The sequence below is a fragment of the Plasmodium gonderi genome (assembly GCF_002157705.1).
Source record: "Plasmodium gonderi DNA, contig: Chr07, whole genome shotgun sequence".
Lineage (NCBI taxonomy): Eukaryota > Apicomplexa > Aconoidasida > Haemosporida > Plasmodiidae > Plasmodium > Plasmodium gonderi.
The window spans coordinates 955,717-970,775 of NW_021628932.1; the positions used below are offsets into that span (position 1 = coordinate 955,717).

Here is a 15,059-nt window from a genome sequence, read left to right on the forward strand (position 1 = left end):
AATAAATGAACGCTGCAATTTAGGCATACCTGGAGAGACCATCAAAATAAAAACGGATAGACATCTTCTTGTAACAAATTTTCGTGCATCCAAAAAAAGTGCATCCCGTAGACTTTTATTCTATCGATATATTATTTGTCCCTTGTATCTACACACCAATGAAACCAAACATATTGGAGAAAAAAAAAAAGAAAAAAGCACAAGTAGTGTTGGGTGATACAAATGGGATAGAAGTTGATGGATTAGAAAATGACAAAAATAAAGCACCCATTCAAAATAATGTATGTATTTACAAATATATATATATATATATATATTCTTTCCACATATCTACACGACTCCGTAGACATATACATAGAAGAAAGTATATCTTTCACAGTATGCATAATCATAATATATTTTTTTTTGGGGTCGAGGGGCGAGTTATCAATTTTTTTCCCGAATATTCCCTTTTTTTACACTACAATCCTATTTCTTTTCCCTCCCCTCAATTCCAGAAAAATGAAACGCTAACTAGATTTCTGTTTCCAAAGAATCCAAGAGCTTTTGCTAATTTGATTGAATTTTCTTTTTTAAATGAGGAATTCACACCTGTGGATCAAATTGATCACACTGTTTTCCACCTGGATATGAAATCGTCAGCAAGGAAAGAAGGAAAAATATGCATTCTGATGAGACGAGACAGGATTTAGCAAGCGAAAGGAAGACGATTCGTGTGCTAAGGGCACTGTCTAGATATATGCTACATTTGTACGAACTGACAAAGTTGTAATTTTTTTTTTTTTTTTTTTTTTTTTCACAAAACAGATGTGTGGTGAGAAAAGACAGCGATGAAGGCAAGAAGCAGATAGAATTAATAAAAAGGAAAATAGAAAAGGCCAATACCTTTACAGTTCTAAAGGATAATGGTACGCTTTTTCGTCGGTGAATGTATATATGTTATATACTTATATGCCCATATGTATATATACCTGAGAACATGCATATTACTTGAAGTGATGATGTACACCGTACACATATTTCAATGCTTATAAAACTTTGCTCAGAATGCATTTACCATAAACCAAAGAACTGCTTCGATTATATGGAAAGATATACACAGACCATCCCTCTCTCTTTCAAGTATACTTTCATTCGCATACACATTTAAAATATATCACATGCGCCTCTGGGAGTACATATCGACCTTATATTTGGCATAACTAAGAAGCTATGCATCCAATTGTACGTATAAACTAATGATAGCTGCATTTAATGATTAGAACACATAATGATTCATGTAAAATAATAATTTTTCTTAAGGGATGAAGCCACAAAGACAGAACCGCAGGAAATTAATGAAATCTGTGACACGGGTTCGTTCAACGTGGATTGAAAATCTGTATAGTTCGCACCTCTGCTTCTGACTCTGACTCTGCCTCTGCTTCTGACTCTGACTCTGCCTCTGCTTCTGACTCTGCTTCTGACTCTGCTTCTGACTCTGCTTCTGCCTCTGCTTCTACCTCTTCCTCTGCGAGCGTTGGATTACTTCCCTGCTAAAGTTCTCTGGTTGGTGCTCATGATACTCACTATTCACCTGTCCACCCCCAATGCACTGCTTCACACCGATTCCCAATTACGACCTTCCACTTTTTAGTTTGTCAATCGATAATTTATGATGCATACATGCTTGACTTCAAGAAACTTTCTAATGAGGACGATAAGGTATGGAGAAATGTTACGGATCAAACAGATCCGACAAATGAGAATGGGAGAGATCCACATGAGTGTGTAAGTACATGTGTGTATAAGTACATGTATGTATATGTGTATGTGAAAAAATGATCTTCATGAAAATAATGCACGTCTATAAACATGTTACGAGTGGGACAATTTTTGTCTGCAGAAGTATGACAAAGCAGAAATGATATAACTTAAAATTTACGTCCCGCGTTTTTTTTTTTTTTTTTTCCACTTCTGATGAGCAGGAAAAGGGTAGATGTAACTACAGCAATAATGATGATGAGGAAAGAAGTAAGAAGTACGGGTCCAATGCAGTAGTTGAGTTAAGTGAGTGTTCAGATGTAGGTTCAGGGAACTTTTCTAATGACGAGAAATTTGCAACAGTTCTTTTCTCTTCGTCTAGTTCGAGTGATAACGATTCAGATGCGATTAGTGAAGAAAATGATGGTTATGTAGACAAAATTAGTTGCAAGAACTCTGGGCGTGCTGATGCTGTGGATTATTATATACAGGAAGGAGAGGTAGAGGATCAGAATTATGGTGATGATAACAGTTATGATTGTGGTGCAAATCTGGATGATGGGGATAGCTGTGTTAACGATGATAATCGTGACGATGATGTTTTCTTGGAGGATGAGGATATCGCTGGAGTGAGAAATGAGAAAGGGGTGAAATATGATAAAGAAAATGAAGACGATGCAGAAGAAGGAGAAGAGCAAGGGTTGAAGAGTCAAAATAAAGACAACAGTCTTATAACTGTTTTGAAAGAAGATACAAAGGAAGGTGAACAGATGATATCCCTGAAAGGGTCTGAGAATGGAGATGGAACTTCAGAAAAGAGAGTGGATGGTTCGATAGATGTTACCAAAATAGACGGGAAAGAAATTTCCATAAGAAAAGCGATAAAAAATGGGGCACAAAATGGGGCACAAAATGGGGCACAAAATGGAGCAAAAAGTGGAGCAAGGAGTGGAGCAAGGAGTGGTGGAAGAGGTGACGGCAAAATGAGCGGGAAGAAAAAAAGAAAAGAATCCTTCAGCGGGAAACACGAACTGTACTTTATAAACTACAAAGACATAAATGAAAAGACGCACAAAGAATTGAACTTCATTTACCAAGATGAGAAAGTAAAAATAAATGACGAGAAGATTTTAGGAAAAAAGCGATTTTTGAGAACTTTAAAACTGATGGACAGAATATATAACAAGAACAATGAAGAGGAAATATACTTATGTTATAAAAATAAAAATAACAAGAATATTTTGACGAAATTATGGATTTTTTCATTGCATTTTTGTAATCAATTAGTTGTTACAGATATAAAATTTCATCCATTTTATGAAGATTTATTTGCTATATCTTTTAAAAATAATGACATAAAAGTAAATACAGGTATATTATGTTGTTTCACTTTTAAAAATACCAAAAGTCCTGAACACTTTTTGAAGACAAGCTTTCCCATACATTCCATCGAATGGTCAGCTGTAAACTATTCAGTCATCATCCTAGGTTTGTCTAACGGAAATATATGCATATACGATTTAAAAAAAAAAAAAAATGAAAAACTGATATTTGAAAGCAATATAAGACAAATATATAATAGAGATATAATTTCACAAATTTTTTTTGATAAAAGAAACAAATCTTTTTATTCTATTTCTCACGATGGGAATATTTTCTGTTGGAAATATAATAATAAATTTACCGTTGGAAATAAATTACTAACATTACGAAAAGATTTAGGTGATCAATTTAATCACTCTCTCAACATAATACATACACAGTCAATTACTTGTATCGACTTTAACCCTTTCCAGAAAAATCTTTTTCTAATTGGAACCAACAAAGGAAAAATATATCTTTACTCAAGTACTTATTCTGATAATTATCTCAGCTTCTACAATGAACATACCATGTGTGTTAATTGCATTTCTTATAACCAGTTTAGTCGAAATATTTTTATTTCCTCTTCCTATGACTGGACTATACGAATATGGGACCAGCAACACCCTCGATCGCTCATTGTGTTGGACATCAAGGAGGTAAGAGCCCTTTTTTAATGCTACGAGTGCTAGTATTATTACCATGCATTGCAGTGATAAGGGTGTGTGTGTGTGTGGGTGGGTGGTAGTGGTGGTGGTGGGGGGAATTGGTATCTATAGACCTATCAACTGCTTAACAACACAAAAAAAAAAAAAAAAATATGTTTTCATTACTTATTTCCTTTTCTCACAGTGTGTATATGACGTCCGATGGAGTCCCTTTCTCTCAACATGTTTCCTCGTTATTAGTTCAGACAACCATGGGCACTTGCATATCTACGACTTAAGCATGGATATAAACAAAGCCATTATTACAGAAGTGATAACAAAGAAAAAAAAGCTACGGAAACTGTGTGTCAATAAATTTAACGAAATTATTTTAATTGGAGACGAAAGTGGACTCTTACATTCATATAAAATGTCGTACGCCTTTAACCCAACATACATGGATTATCTTAATGGGAAAGTTGGGTACTCATTCCAAGTCAAAATGATGAATTCGTTCCTCACCAAAGTAAAATAGATTTTTTTTTTTTTTTTTTTTTTTTTTTTTTTTTTTTTGGAGGTCGGAAAGGGGAGGTGTGCTGGTTGCGAAGCTGCGAAAGGTTAAGGTCCGTTTGGAGGTGTTTGTCTTGTTTATTGTATTTGACCCGTTTTACTTTACTTTTTGGTTTGTACGTGTGCGGTACCCATGCGTTAGAATGTGTTTTTGCAGGTATGGATACGCCAGAGCAGGTATGTTTCAATCGGTGCAATAGTTCCCTGTTAATTTTTTTTTTATGAACGTGCATGTTTTTTTATGAACGTGCATGTTTTTTTATGAACGTGCATGTTTTTTTATGAACGTGCATATTTTTTTATGAACGTGCATATTTTTTTTTTTTTTTTTTTCAAATAAGACACTATTACCGATGAAACGTACACCTTTGTTAACTCGCAAAATACTAAGCACGTATATGCTTAAAAATTGTTCTCCTTGTTGTAGCGTAAAACTTACATAATCTTAAATAAAAAAAAAAAAAAAAAAAAAAAAAAAAAATTTTAATAATGTTAATGCTAAAAAAGCAAAGGTTATAATATAGTATACACCATCCACAGGGCATAAAACTTTTTTATTTTTTTGTGCCAAACGTGAAAAATCCCCTGTCTCTATTTTTCAAAATTACGTGTACTATTTCCCTCTGTTAAGCATTGTTTGTAAAAACAAAATGCTTAAAAGTTTGGTACCACCTTGTCGTTATAATTTCGAGGCCGATCCTTGCAAATGTCAGTTTTCTGTATCCATGAGTAGAACATTTTCACAAATAGGATAAAAGGATAAAAATAAAAAAAATAATAAAATAAAAAATATATAAAAATAATAACAGTATTAGTAGCATTGCGCCATTCTATGTAAATATAAAAATGGGAGTCAACAGATGGCAAAACCCGATGGGTCTCAAATAGGTCATAAAATATATGGATATATGGCTTTTCTGGTACTATTCCCTTTGATGTATCCAATCATCCCCTTCTTCTTCTTCTTCTTCCTCCCCTTCTCTCCCGTGCAGTGTGAGAATGGAAGGGTGACAAAAAATAGGCTAGCATTGGTAAGGTCATCAAGGGTGCGGTAAGAAGAAAAATTGAAAGAAAAAAAAAAAAAAACAGATAAATGGAGAATGAAAAGGTAAAAAGAGGTAAAAAAAAATAAAGTTTCAGAAAAAAAAAAAAAAAAAAAAAAAAAAAAAAATCGCAAGAGGGGAATGGCATGAATGGGGATAGCAAATCCACGTACATTACATATTATAATATCCCTATTTTTTTTTTTTTTTTTTTTTTTTTCCTGCACTAGAAAAGTTTTAAAAGTGATGGCACAAATAGGTTTATATGTGCGTACAATTAGTCCACGATTACATATGTTCACAGGATTTATATCTTGCCAATCCTGGTCATGTCACTCATATTGGCAAAAATGGGACATTGCTATTTCACATAAATAAAATAAAGTTTTGAAATATATTCTCCCCAAAGGAGTAGCAATACAAATGAATCTTTTTTTTTTTTTTTTTTTTTTATTTTCATTTTTGTGAAATTACAAAAGCTTTCTATAGATTTAATATGCCACATGTAAGCGTGCACATATATGCATACATAAAAAACAAGAGAATTTATAAACAAAGTATCCATTTACAAACATTCAATGAAGTATACATTGTTCAAGGCGAATACTTTATTTAACGTATGTAATGGAAAATTGCATCCAGGGCAGCACTCCTCCCCTTCGAGTAGATCACTTTTGTTTATCTTTTTAAAAAAAAAAAAAAAAAAACAGAAAAGATTAAAAGTTTCTCACAGTTTATTTGCTTATACGTGGATACATACAAAACGCACGTACTTACGTACGTAACACAAAATTAGAATGTTCCCAAATTATTTTTTGGAGACTTTTTCAGCCTGCACATTGACATTCGCATAACGATTTTTAGGTTGAAATTAAAATAGGGCACTCTTCTCCACTTTACTCATATTATCCCACCTGATTTTTTTTTTTTTTTCATATTTTTCTTCCCTCACCCCTGCTTGATATATTTTTTTTTCCCCAAGTTTGTTTACATGAAATAGTGCCGAGTTGAACTATTGCAATAACTCCCCTTAGCAAATGCTATTTCACAGTACACTAGTGAGTCCTACTCGCATGTGCATACACATACACTTACCAATTCATTCACGTCCTTGCGGATACGTGTGAATAATTCATATTTGCATTCATATCACGCACAACCAAGGCCTCCCTTTTTTTTTTTTTTTTTTCCCTGTCGGGCTTACCCAATTGGAAAGATGGAAGAAGACGACAATAACATAAAAATAAAAATCAAAAGTATTGATAACGAGGAATTTGAGCTAGCTGTAAAAGGCCATACAAATGCAGAGGAAATAAAAAGTATTATTGCTGAAAAAAAAAATGTTGAAAAGCAAGATATTAGATTGATTTATCAAGGTCAGTGTTTAGTGAATGAAAAAACCATTGCTGATTATAACATACAAAATGATCACATAATCCATTTGGTAGTTAGAAAAAAAGAAAATCCTTCTACTACTGCAAATGAGGAAAATGGAAATATTGGTACAGGTGCAAACAACCCTAACAATCCTACTTATGGTAAAAATGACTCTATTAATATGAATACGTTAAGAAGTAATGATGGAAGTGTAGTAGGTGGTGATCCTTTACATATAAACTTTAGTTCGAATATGAACAGTAGCAGTAGTATGAATAATCCAAATGCAAATATAAACACTACGACGACCACAAGCAGCAGCACTAACATACCTAGTATTAATGCCAATCCAAATGTAGCATCCTCCACTCCTCTTTATTTTACCCATATGAGATTAACAAGAAATGATAACATGGATGGTGATCTTATGGGGCAGACAAATATATGTTCTTTACTTAATGATATTATGAGTCAAGTTAATATAAACCCAAATTTTGTTTACGGCGCCGCAACTGCTGCTGCGAATGCGGCCGCAGCGAATGCAGCAGGATTAGGAGGAGCAGGGTTGGGAGGAGCAGGATTAGGAGGAGCAGGATTAGGAGGAGCAGGATTAGGAGGAGCAGGGTTGGGAGGAGTAGGACTAGGATTAGGTGGAGTCGCAGGTATAGGAAGTTCTATGGGTAGTGTGATAGGCCAACCCAATATGGGAACAGAAAATGGTGAAACAATTTTTACAGCATCAGTAAGAACAAATGGCATAAATTCGAATGTGAACGATTTTGTTACATCTAACTGCAACGTTGATTCGAAAGATCAGAAGAACGAAGCGTTTGATGGAAAAGGAAATGTAGAAACAGGAAAGGATGCTAGGAATGCACATGTAGATAAAAAGTGGGAGAAAAATAAGAAACATATGACAGAGAAAAAAAAGCATGATGGGAATGATGAGCCTAATGGGCAAGGAGCTGATAGGAGGCATGCTCGAAATGGTATTAGCGGAGCTAATGGTGGTGAGGAAAGTGACGATGGTAGTAGTGGGAGTGGAAGTGAATCCTCATCAGGTAAGAGTGATGGTAATTGCAATAAGAGTAATAAGAGCTATGAAGACGACACAAAGGAAGAACAAAAGAAAATGAAAAAAATAAAAAAGAAGAGAAAAAGTTTAAGCAAAGAAATGAAGGTTTCAAATAAATATAAAAAAGGGAAAGATGGAAAACACAGCTCTGATACTTCTAGCAAAAGCGATAGTTCAACTAGCAGCCACTCGGGGACATCACTACTATATGTTGACAAGGCTATGAAAGGCGATGAAAAAAAGAAAAAGGCAATTAAATTAAGCAAATATAACAAAAAGAAGAAACGCAAAAATAAGCACAAAAAAAAGAAATCCTACGATTCTAGTAGTTTTACATCTGGATCAAGCTTTGGTGACGACGACGATGATGACGATGAACTAGGCAAGAACGAAAAGAAATACAGAAAAAAGGAAAAAGAAAAGAAAAGGAAAAAAAAGAAAAAATTCTTATTCGACCCCAATTTTTTATATCATCAGAATTATATGTATCATCCTACAGATACTGTTAACCATGCAAGATTAAATAAACATTTTAATCAATATTTTGGAGGAGGAAAGGAATCCATGCTACCACATGCTTATCACCATCCCCTCTTTGCACTACACCATCGCTCAAGAGCATCGGGCTGTGGTAATTTTTTGAGAGAAACTAAAAACAGTTTGAATTATGGAAGAGATGATATAAGTGAGATACACGAAAATTTAAACAGCGTCAATAATAACATTATGGAGGATTTTACAAAACAGAAGGAGAAAAGGAAAAAGGCCCACAGCAGTTCTAAAGCCTTGTTTGCAAATGGTGGATTGCACGATAGTAATTTATTGGATTTGTCGGGAAGTAACATTCAGGGGAATAGAACAGGTAATAAAAAAAAAAAAAAAAAGGCTGTCTGCAGAGGTGGATGCAGTGAATTGAATTTTTCATTACTCCTCCTTCTATTTCGCCTCTTCTTATTTCGCCTCTTCCTATTTCGCCTCTTCCTATTTCGCCTCTTCCTATTTCGCCTCTTCCTATTTCGCCTCTTCCTATTTCGCCTCTTCCTATTTCGCCTCTTCCTATTTCGCCTCTTCCTATTTCGCCTCTTCCTATTTCGCCTCTTCCTATTTCGCCTCTTCCATTTCGCCTCTTCCTATTTTTCCCTTTTTTTTTATGCTTACCCATATGACACTTCTACCCCTTTTGTCGACGCAGGTGGAATGATGGATGAACAAAATTATCCCAACCCCAAGGGAGAGTATGAAAATATAATTCCATTGAGTGATGTAGAAAGGAATAATGAGATTGTACAAAATGATTGCTTAAGGACAAATGGAAGAGTAATGGTGAACGAAGGAGAAGGTGCAATTTTATCAGACAATAACTCTCTTTCAGGAAATATGAGATCAATACAAATGTCTAGCGATAGAAGAAATAGTGCATTGAGAAGAAGTGATCAAAAATGCTTAAACGATGGAAATGATTCAGAATATAAAAATTTAGAAGTAAACATACCATGGAGAGTTATAGAACAACTTTTAGTATTACTAGAAGAAGAGACAGGATATAGAAGACCTGACTTATCTGCGTACATCAATTCATATTACAATTCAAATTCTATATTTGTATTTTTTTATTTATTTGTTCATATTAATAATATAATAAATAGTATAATAATTCAATTTAATCATTCGAATTTTATGAACAATGATATTACAATGTCATCTTTCTCCAGAATAAGCATCATATTGTCTCTTGCTTCTGTAGTTTTTTCAAGATTATCAAATTTCTTTTTTGTTTTCTATGATAAATTTTATTGTAAGAATTATGGAAGGCATCATCATTATAGATACTCTGACATGATAAATCATGAATTTTTAAGAGAATTACGAAATTTTTACTACAGAAATAATGGAAGAAATTCAAATTCTAACAGAAGCGGTAGATTTTTCCCGAATGAATCTTATTCGAATGGAAATTATATGAACATGAATATTGATTTGTTAAACAATTTTAACTCTTCATATCTTAATAATATTAATGATAATTATTACCCACTTCCCTACAATAATGATACGCGAACTGGTGGTGCTAGTAGAACCAATCTGCAACAGGAATTTGAAGATTATTATAAGAATTATCTAAATTCAGTTAAAGAGAATAAAAATATGCTTCTAAGAAAAGAATGTTCTAGTAATAAAGAAAATAACATCCCAGAATTGTCACAAATGAAGGAAGACGGTGGAATGTGTAGCAATCAAACAGCAGGAGGAAAGGTAGATAATAATGTAGGCATTCACAACTGTCATAATGAAAAAAAAAAAACAAGTAGCAAAACTATGAAACATGCACTCTGGAATGGCCCAATCAGCAATACAAATAATTGCAACAACAATAATCCCTTTTCTCACTTTCCTGGGCAGAGAAATATATCACAGTTGTATGAAACCTTTAAGAAACGAAGCAATGAGAAAGAGAGTGATAAAAAGAAGAAGGAACATTCAAAACCTTACCACGTCCATAAGGAATTATTCAAGGACGAGAACTCATTCAGGGGATACAGCAGTTGCAACCCAAACGACAGCAGCAGCAGTGCTGCCGGAGAAGGTAAAACAGAGAGCGACAAAGTGGAAAAGTAATAGCCGTAGTATTCCTCACCCATTGCCACGTCCTTATCACTTCTTCCTTATCACTTCTTCCTTATCACCTCTTCCTTATCACCTCTTCCTTATCACTTCTTCCTTATCACCTCTTCCTTATCACCTCTTCCTTATCACCTCTTCCTTATCACCTCTTCCTTATCACCTCTTCCTTATCACCTCTTCCTTATCACCATCCCATCGCAGGAAATGTGGACGAAAAGGACAAAATGATAAAGCACATTCGTAAGAGGGGAGAGAAAAATAAGAATGAAGAAATGGAAAAGGAAAAAATCGAAATGCATGATAAGTACACCAAAATGGTACAAGGGGAAAATGAATCAAAAGTTGGTGCAAGAGCTGAGCCAATAACTGGTGCAAAGAATTCTCCACACAGCAATTTTGCCTCATGTGATAGCAACATGGATGACATGTACGATGTATCAGATGACGGAAAGGAAAAAGAAGAAAACTCAAAGATGAAGAAGGAACATTTAATGGGAGAAGAACATAAAGGTAATGTAGATACATATAATGATAATAAAGGCAACAAAAATGTAGACAAAGAAAAAATTACTTATCACATGACTAACAGTCCAAATGAAAAAATTTCCGATAAGAACATGATTTCTATTTCTCCAAATGATGAAAAACCGATACAACAAAAAGTCTCTGCACAAGAAAATGAAATAAAAAATGCTACAAGTAGTAAGACGGACAACCCATCTGTTATGGATATTCGAAGGACTCCAACTGTTAATAACAACAATAATAATACCCCTATGCCAAATATCAATATTTCAAACATATTAAATTGCGTTCAGAATCAAATGATTGGAGGGAGTAACGCATCTCAGGTGGAACCTCCTCGTGATAAGGTAAACATCCCAGCGTTTTTGCATGATAACAGGTGCACTCGTCTATGCTTAATTTCGTGCATATCCACGTGAGGGTGTGATCACTTGTATGAATATGTGCACACATGTGTGTTTGAAGATGCATGTAAATGTGCATATATATATGTATATATATACATATACATATACATATGCATGCTCGAATGTACAAATGCTCGCGCCACGATCTGCTTATGCTTACACATTATTTTTTCCTTGCACCCAAACAGTTTGAAGGAATGCCAAAAGAAGTCAAAGAGAGATATAAAACATGGGTCGAAAATACACAAATATTTTCCGGACAAGTAATAAAACAGTTTTATTTTATTTTATTTTCTCTTCTTTTTAAAAAAATCGCGAATGATTAATGAAACTTTTATTTTCCGCACACATTTTTTTTTTTTTTTTTTTTACAACATTTCAGATGATTAAAATTTGTAGAAATAGGAGACCCCTAAGTAATGCATACATTGGTGATGATTCATCAAAGGACGAAATATCCTTTAACAACCTATTGCCATTTGTGTAAGTTTACATGAAGAATGTAATTTTTTTTTTTTTTCGATTTTTTCATTTTACAATTACAATTTTGCACTGAGTAATGCTAGAATTGTATACCATGCATAAAGAACACTATGAGCTGTATTGTACTATCACTGCATGTCAAACTGTTCCTCTTCCCCACCCCCGCCCGGCATAGAAACAAAACAAATATTTCATTTCTCTCCACATTTTTACAGATGGAAAAGGAACATGAGCACGATGAATTTAGACATAAACCTGGAATTACCTGACGTAAAAAATGATAAAAAAATTGAAGTGCATAAAATAAATTTTTTTTTTTTTATAGTCTTCTTCATCCCGAATCCTTTTTTTCGCAAGATTTTTAATTTCTACGTCTTTTTTTATTTTACTTTTTTTTTCTTCACTTTTGGTATAGGACTTACTAAACGCTTTCGACATGCACGTTTTCGAATTTGTTAAGAGGAACATCAAAAATAATGAAGATTACAAGTTGGAAAAATTTAAATATCCAAGTAAGGGAGAAAAAAAAAAAAAAAAAAAAAAAAATACGAACGTTACGCACAAATGTGAAAACGGAAAATACAAAATGCCGAATTGCGAGAAATGTATATTATTTGTTAACTCATAAGAGTGTATGTGTGGTGTGTATTTACTGTATTATGCTTTTTTCCCCTAGCGTTTCATTTTGTTTTATGCATGCTTGTGTTGTTATTCATCCATTTGTCTTTCTATTTGCTGCAGTTGCTATCATCATTGCTTCAGCATATTGCTATTTTTTTTTTTATTTTTTCACCCCCTTTAGCCCTTTCCTTTTGTGAAAAACTTTTCGATGAAGTGGAAAAAAAATAAATAAATAATTAAACCCAAGTTACATGAAGCTAATTTTTTTTCCCCTTTTTTTGCATATCTTTTTATTTCTCTATTTGATGAATTTATGCTGCGTAATTTATGAACGAAGAAACTGGTTATTTTTTCACATTTTATGCGTACACTACAAATTAAAAAAATTTTTTTTTTTTTTTTTTTCCAATGTGCATCCTTTCTCACCTCTAGCTTTTTACATATGTACTTAATATATGGAATTGTGTTGTATCTATAGCATATGTATACGTGTAGATATTTTAACCCTTAAGTGATCGCAATTTAGTGAACTTTTTTATATAAACTAATAAAAGATTATTTTAAAAAATTAAATTCCTATTAAGTAAAATGTTAAAAGAATAGGGAAAAAAAAAAAAAAAAAAAAAAAAAACTACATTGTTAAAAATAAAAAATGTATTGAATGATGATTTTTTTTTTTTTTCTTTTTTTTTTGGGAGAGATACAGAATGCACCAGGTATTTTATATAATTATATATATTTGGGGAACACAAAACGGTTTGAAGTTTAAATGTGCACTGAAAAGTGCCTCAAATATATAGGAACCATATTTTTTCTTCACATTGCTTACTGGAATTGCTGACTAATTTTTATTATATATATATATATATAAATACACGGCTTGGTGTAATCATCGCTTATGTGACATGCAAAAATAATCAAAGTGTTATGATTTGTCCAGTTGCAGGGAACATGAAAAAAACTGAAATTCTTCACCATCAAATGGAAAGGGGATGTTTTGTCAATGCTTTTTTTTAACATATTCTTTTTAAAAAAGAATGTTTGCACCTCGTGTTTCATTTATATATGTTATGGATACCATGATGCTGTTGCGTCATGTGAAAAAAAAAAAGGTCTTCTTATTTGTAGATTCGCACATTAGCACATTAACGTATTTGCGTATTCGTGTACTTTTCTACTTGCCATTCATGCAACACAGCCTGGATGAATATACACATGCATGCATTTGTTAAATTTTTACGCAAGGATTGTACGCTGTACTTATAACAGTTTTCTTGTTCCCACCCTCGGTGGAAATATTTTTTGTCTTTGGGTATACAGGACTGAATTGGGGGAGATAGTGGCATCAAAAAAAAAAAAAAAAAAAAAAGAAGCAAAGAAGGATGGAAAACGGAGGAAAAACGGAGGAAAAACGGAGGAAAAACGGAGGAAAAACGGAGGAAAAACGGAGGAAAAACGGAGGAAAAACGGAGGAAAAACGGAGGAAAAACGGAGGAAAAACGGAGGAAAAACGATGAAATATGGGAGGAAAAAAAAAAAAAAAAAAGCACAGTGACTTCAACAACAAAACATTTGTGGCCAAATGGATGATGGACAAGCGAATGTCTTGCACGAACCATGGAAAATATAATACATAAGTGTTGTATATTTATATATATCAAGGGAGAAAAACACACAAAAATATATATATATATATATATATATATATATATATATATATATTATAAGGTGCTTTTTACAGTCCACTTTTTGTAAACTCGATGTTGTGAAAAACGAAAATATAAAAAAAAAAATGCAAAACTGTTGACAACATTATTTTGCACTGCCTCACGACGACGAATGACTGTTCACGGTAAAAATGTATACATAAATATATACATATTTATATATATATATATTTATATGCATATACATTATGTGTATATATTTATATGCGTATATGCTATGCATACATTGTACACACGTGCAAATCCAAATTTTAAGTCATAAAATATGAATGCAAAAAATATGTAATGTGTATATTTTTTGTAAAAACTCCAAGTCGCAAAACGGGGAAAATTTAAATACACCAGAAAAATTGCTTCCCATCAGGTGAAAAGAGAAGCAACACTTTTTTCGTCACATTTTGGAATTTTTTACTTCACCATTGTGTGATCAGCAACGTGTTATTATGCAGTGCCATGCGACCCAGCAGAAAAAATAAAATAAAGTAAAACAAGGAAAGAAAGAGAGAGCAAAAGAGAGAGCAAAAAAGAAAGCGAGAAGAGGGGTAAAAAAAAAGAAAAAAAATACGAACAGTACAAAACCGCGTGTCATTTAAAACCATTGACGAGTTAAAGCATAGAAAAAAAGAGCCTCTTCTACTGCTCATTTAAAATTATTTTTCTTTATATTACGAGTATTTGTGAAGAACCTAATAAAGATACGCGCAAAATTTTTACAATCGCGACCAAAAAAAATAAATGCAGCATAGGACTGTGTTCCATATACATACGGTACATACGGATATATATGTGAAGATATATATACATACACAATGTATATGCATATTTTTTGTAGCTTATCGAAATGTAGGCTGGTGCGT

General features: G+C 33.1%; 2 protein-coding genes across 2 annotated transcripts; both read left to right on the forward strand.

Annotated features, from left to right (window-relative positions):
- Positions 1–158: 158 nt before the first annotated feature.
- On the forward strand, positions 159–4,287 carry PGO_071980 (WD domain, G-beta repeat domain containing protein; the record flags this gene model as incomplete). The annotated part of the gene is made up of 8 exons (XM_028687071.1): positions 159–281; positions 498–637; positions 808–908; positions 1,047–1,122; positions 1,303–1,355; positions 1,637–1,704; positions 1,968–3,764; positions 3,958–4,287. The coding sequence occupies 8 exons, from the start codon at positions 159–161 to the stop codon at positions 4,285–4,287; spliced, it is 2,688 nt and encodes an 895-aa protein (XP_028542872.1).
- Positions 4,288–6,581: 2,294 nt separating this feature from the next.
- Positions 6,582–12,703, forward strand: PGO_071990 (ubiquitin-like protein; the record flags this gene model as incomplete). Its single annotated transcript, XM_028687072.1, has 7 exons — positions 6,582–10,386; positions 10,641–11,311; positions 11,560–11,634; positions 11,754–11,854; positions 12,070–12,124; positions 12,270–12,366; positions 12,657–12,703. The coding sequence occupies 7 exons, from the start codon at positions 6,582–6,584 to the stop codon at positions 12,701–12,703; spliced, it is 4,851 nt and encodes a 1,616-aa protein (XP_028542873.1).
- Positions 12,704–15,059: the final 2,356 nt, after the last annotated feature.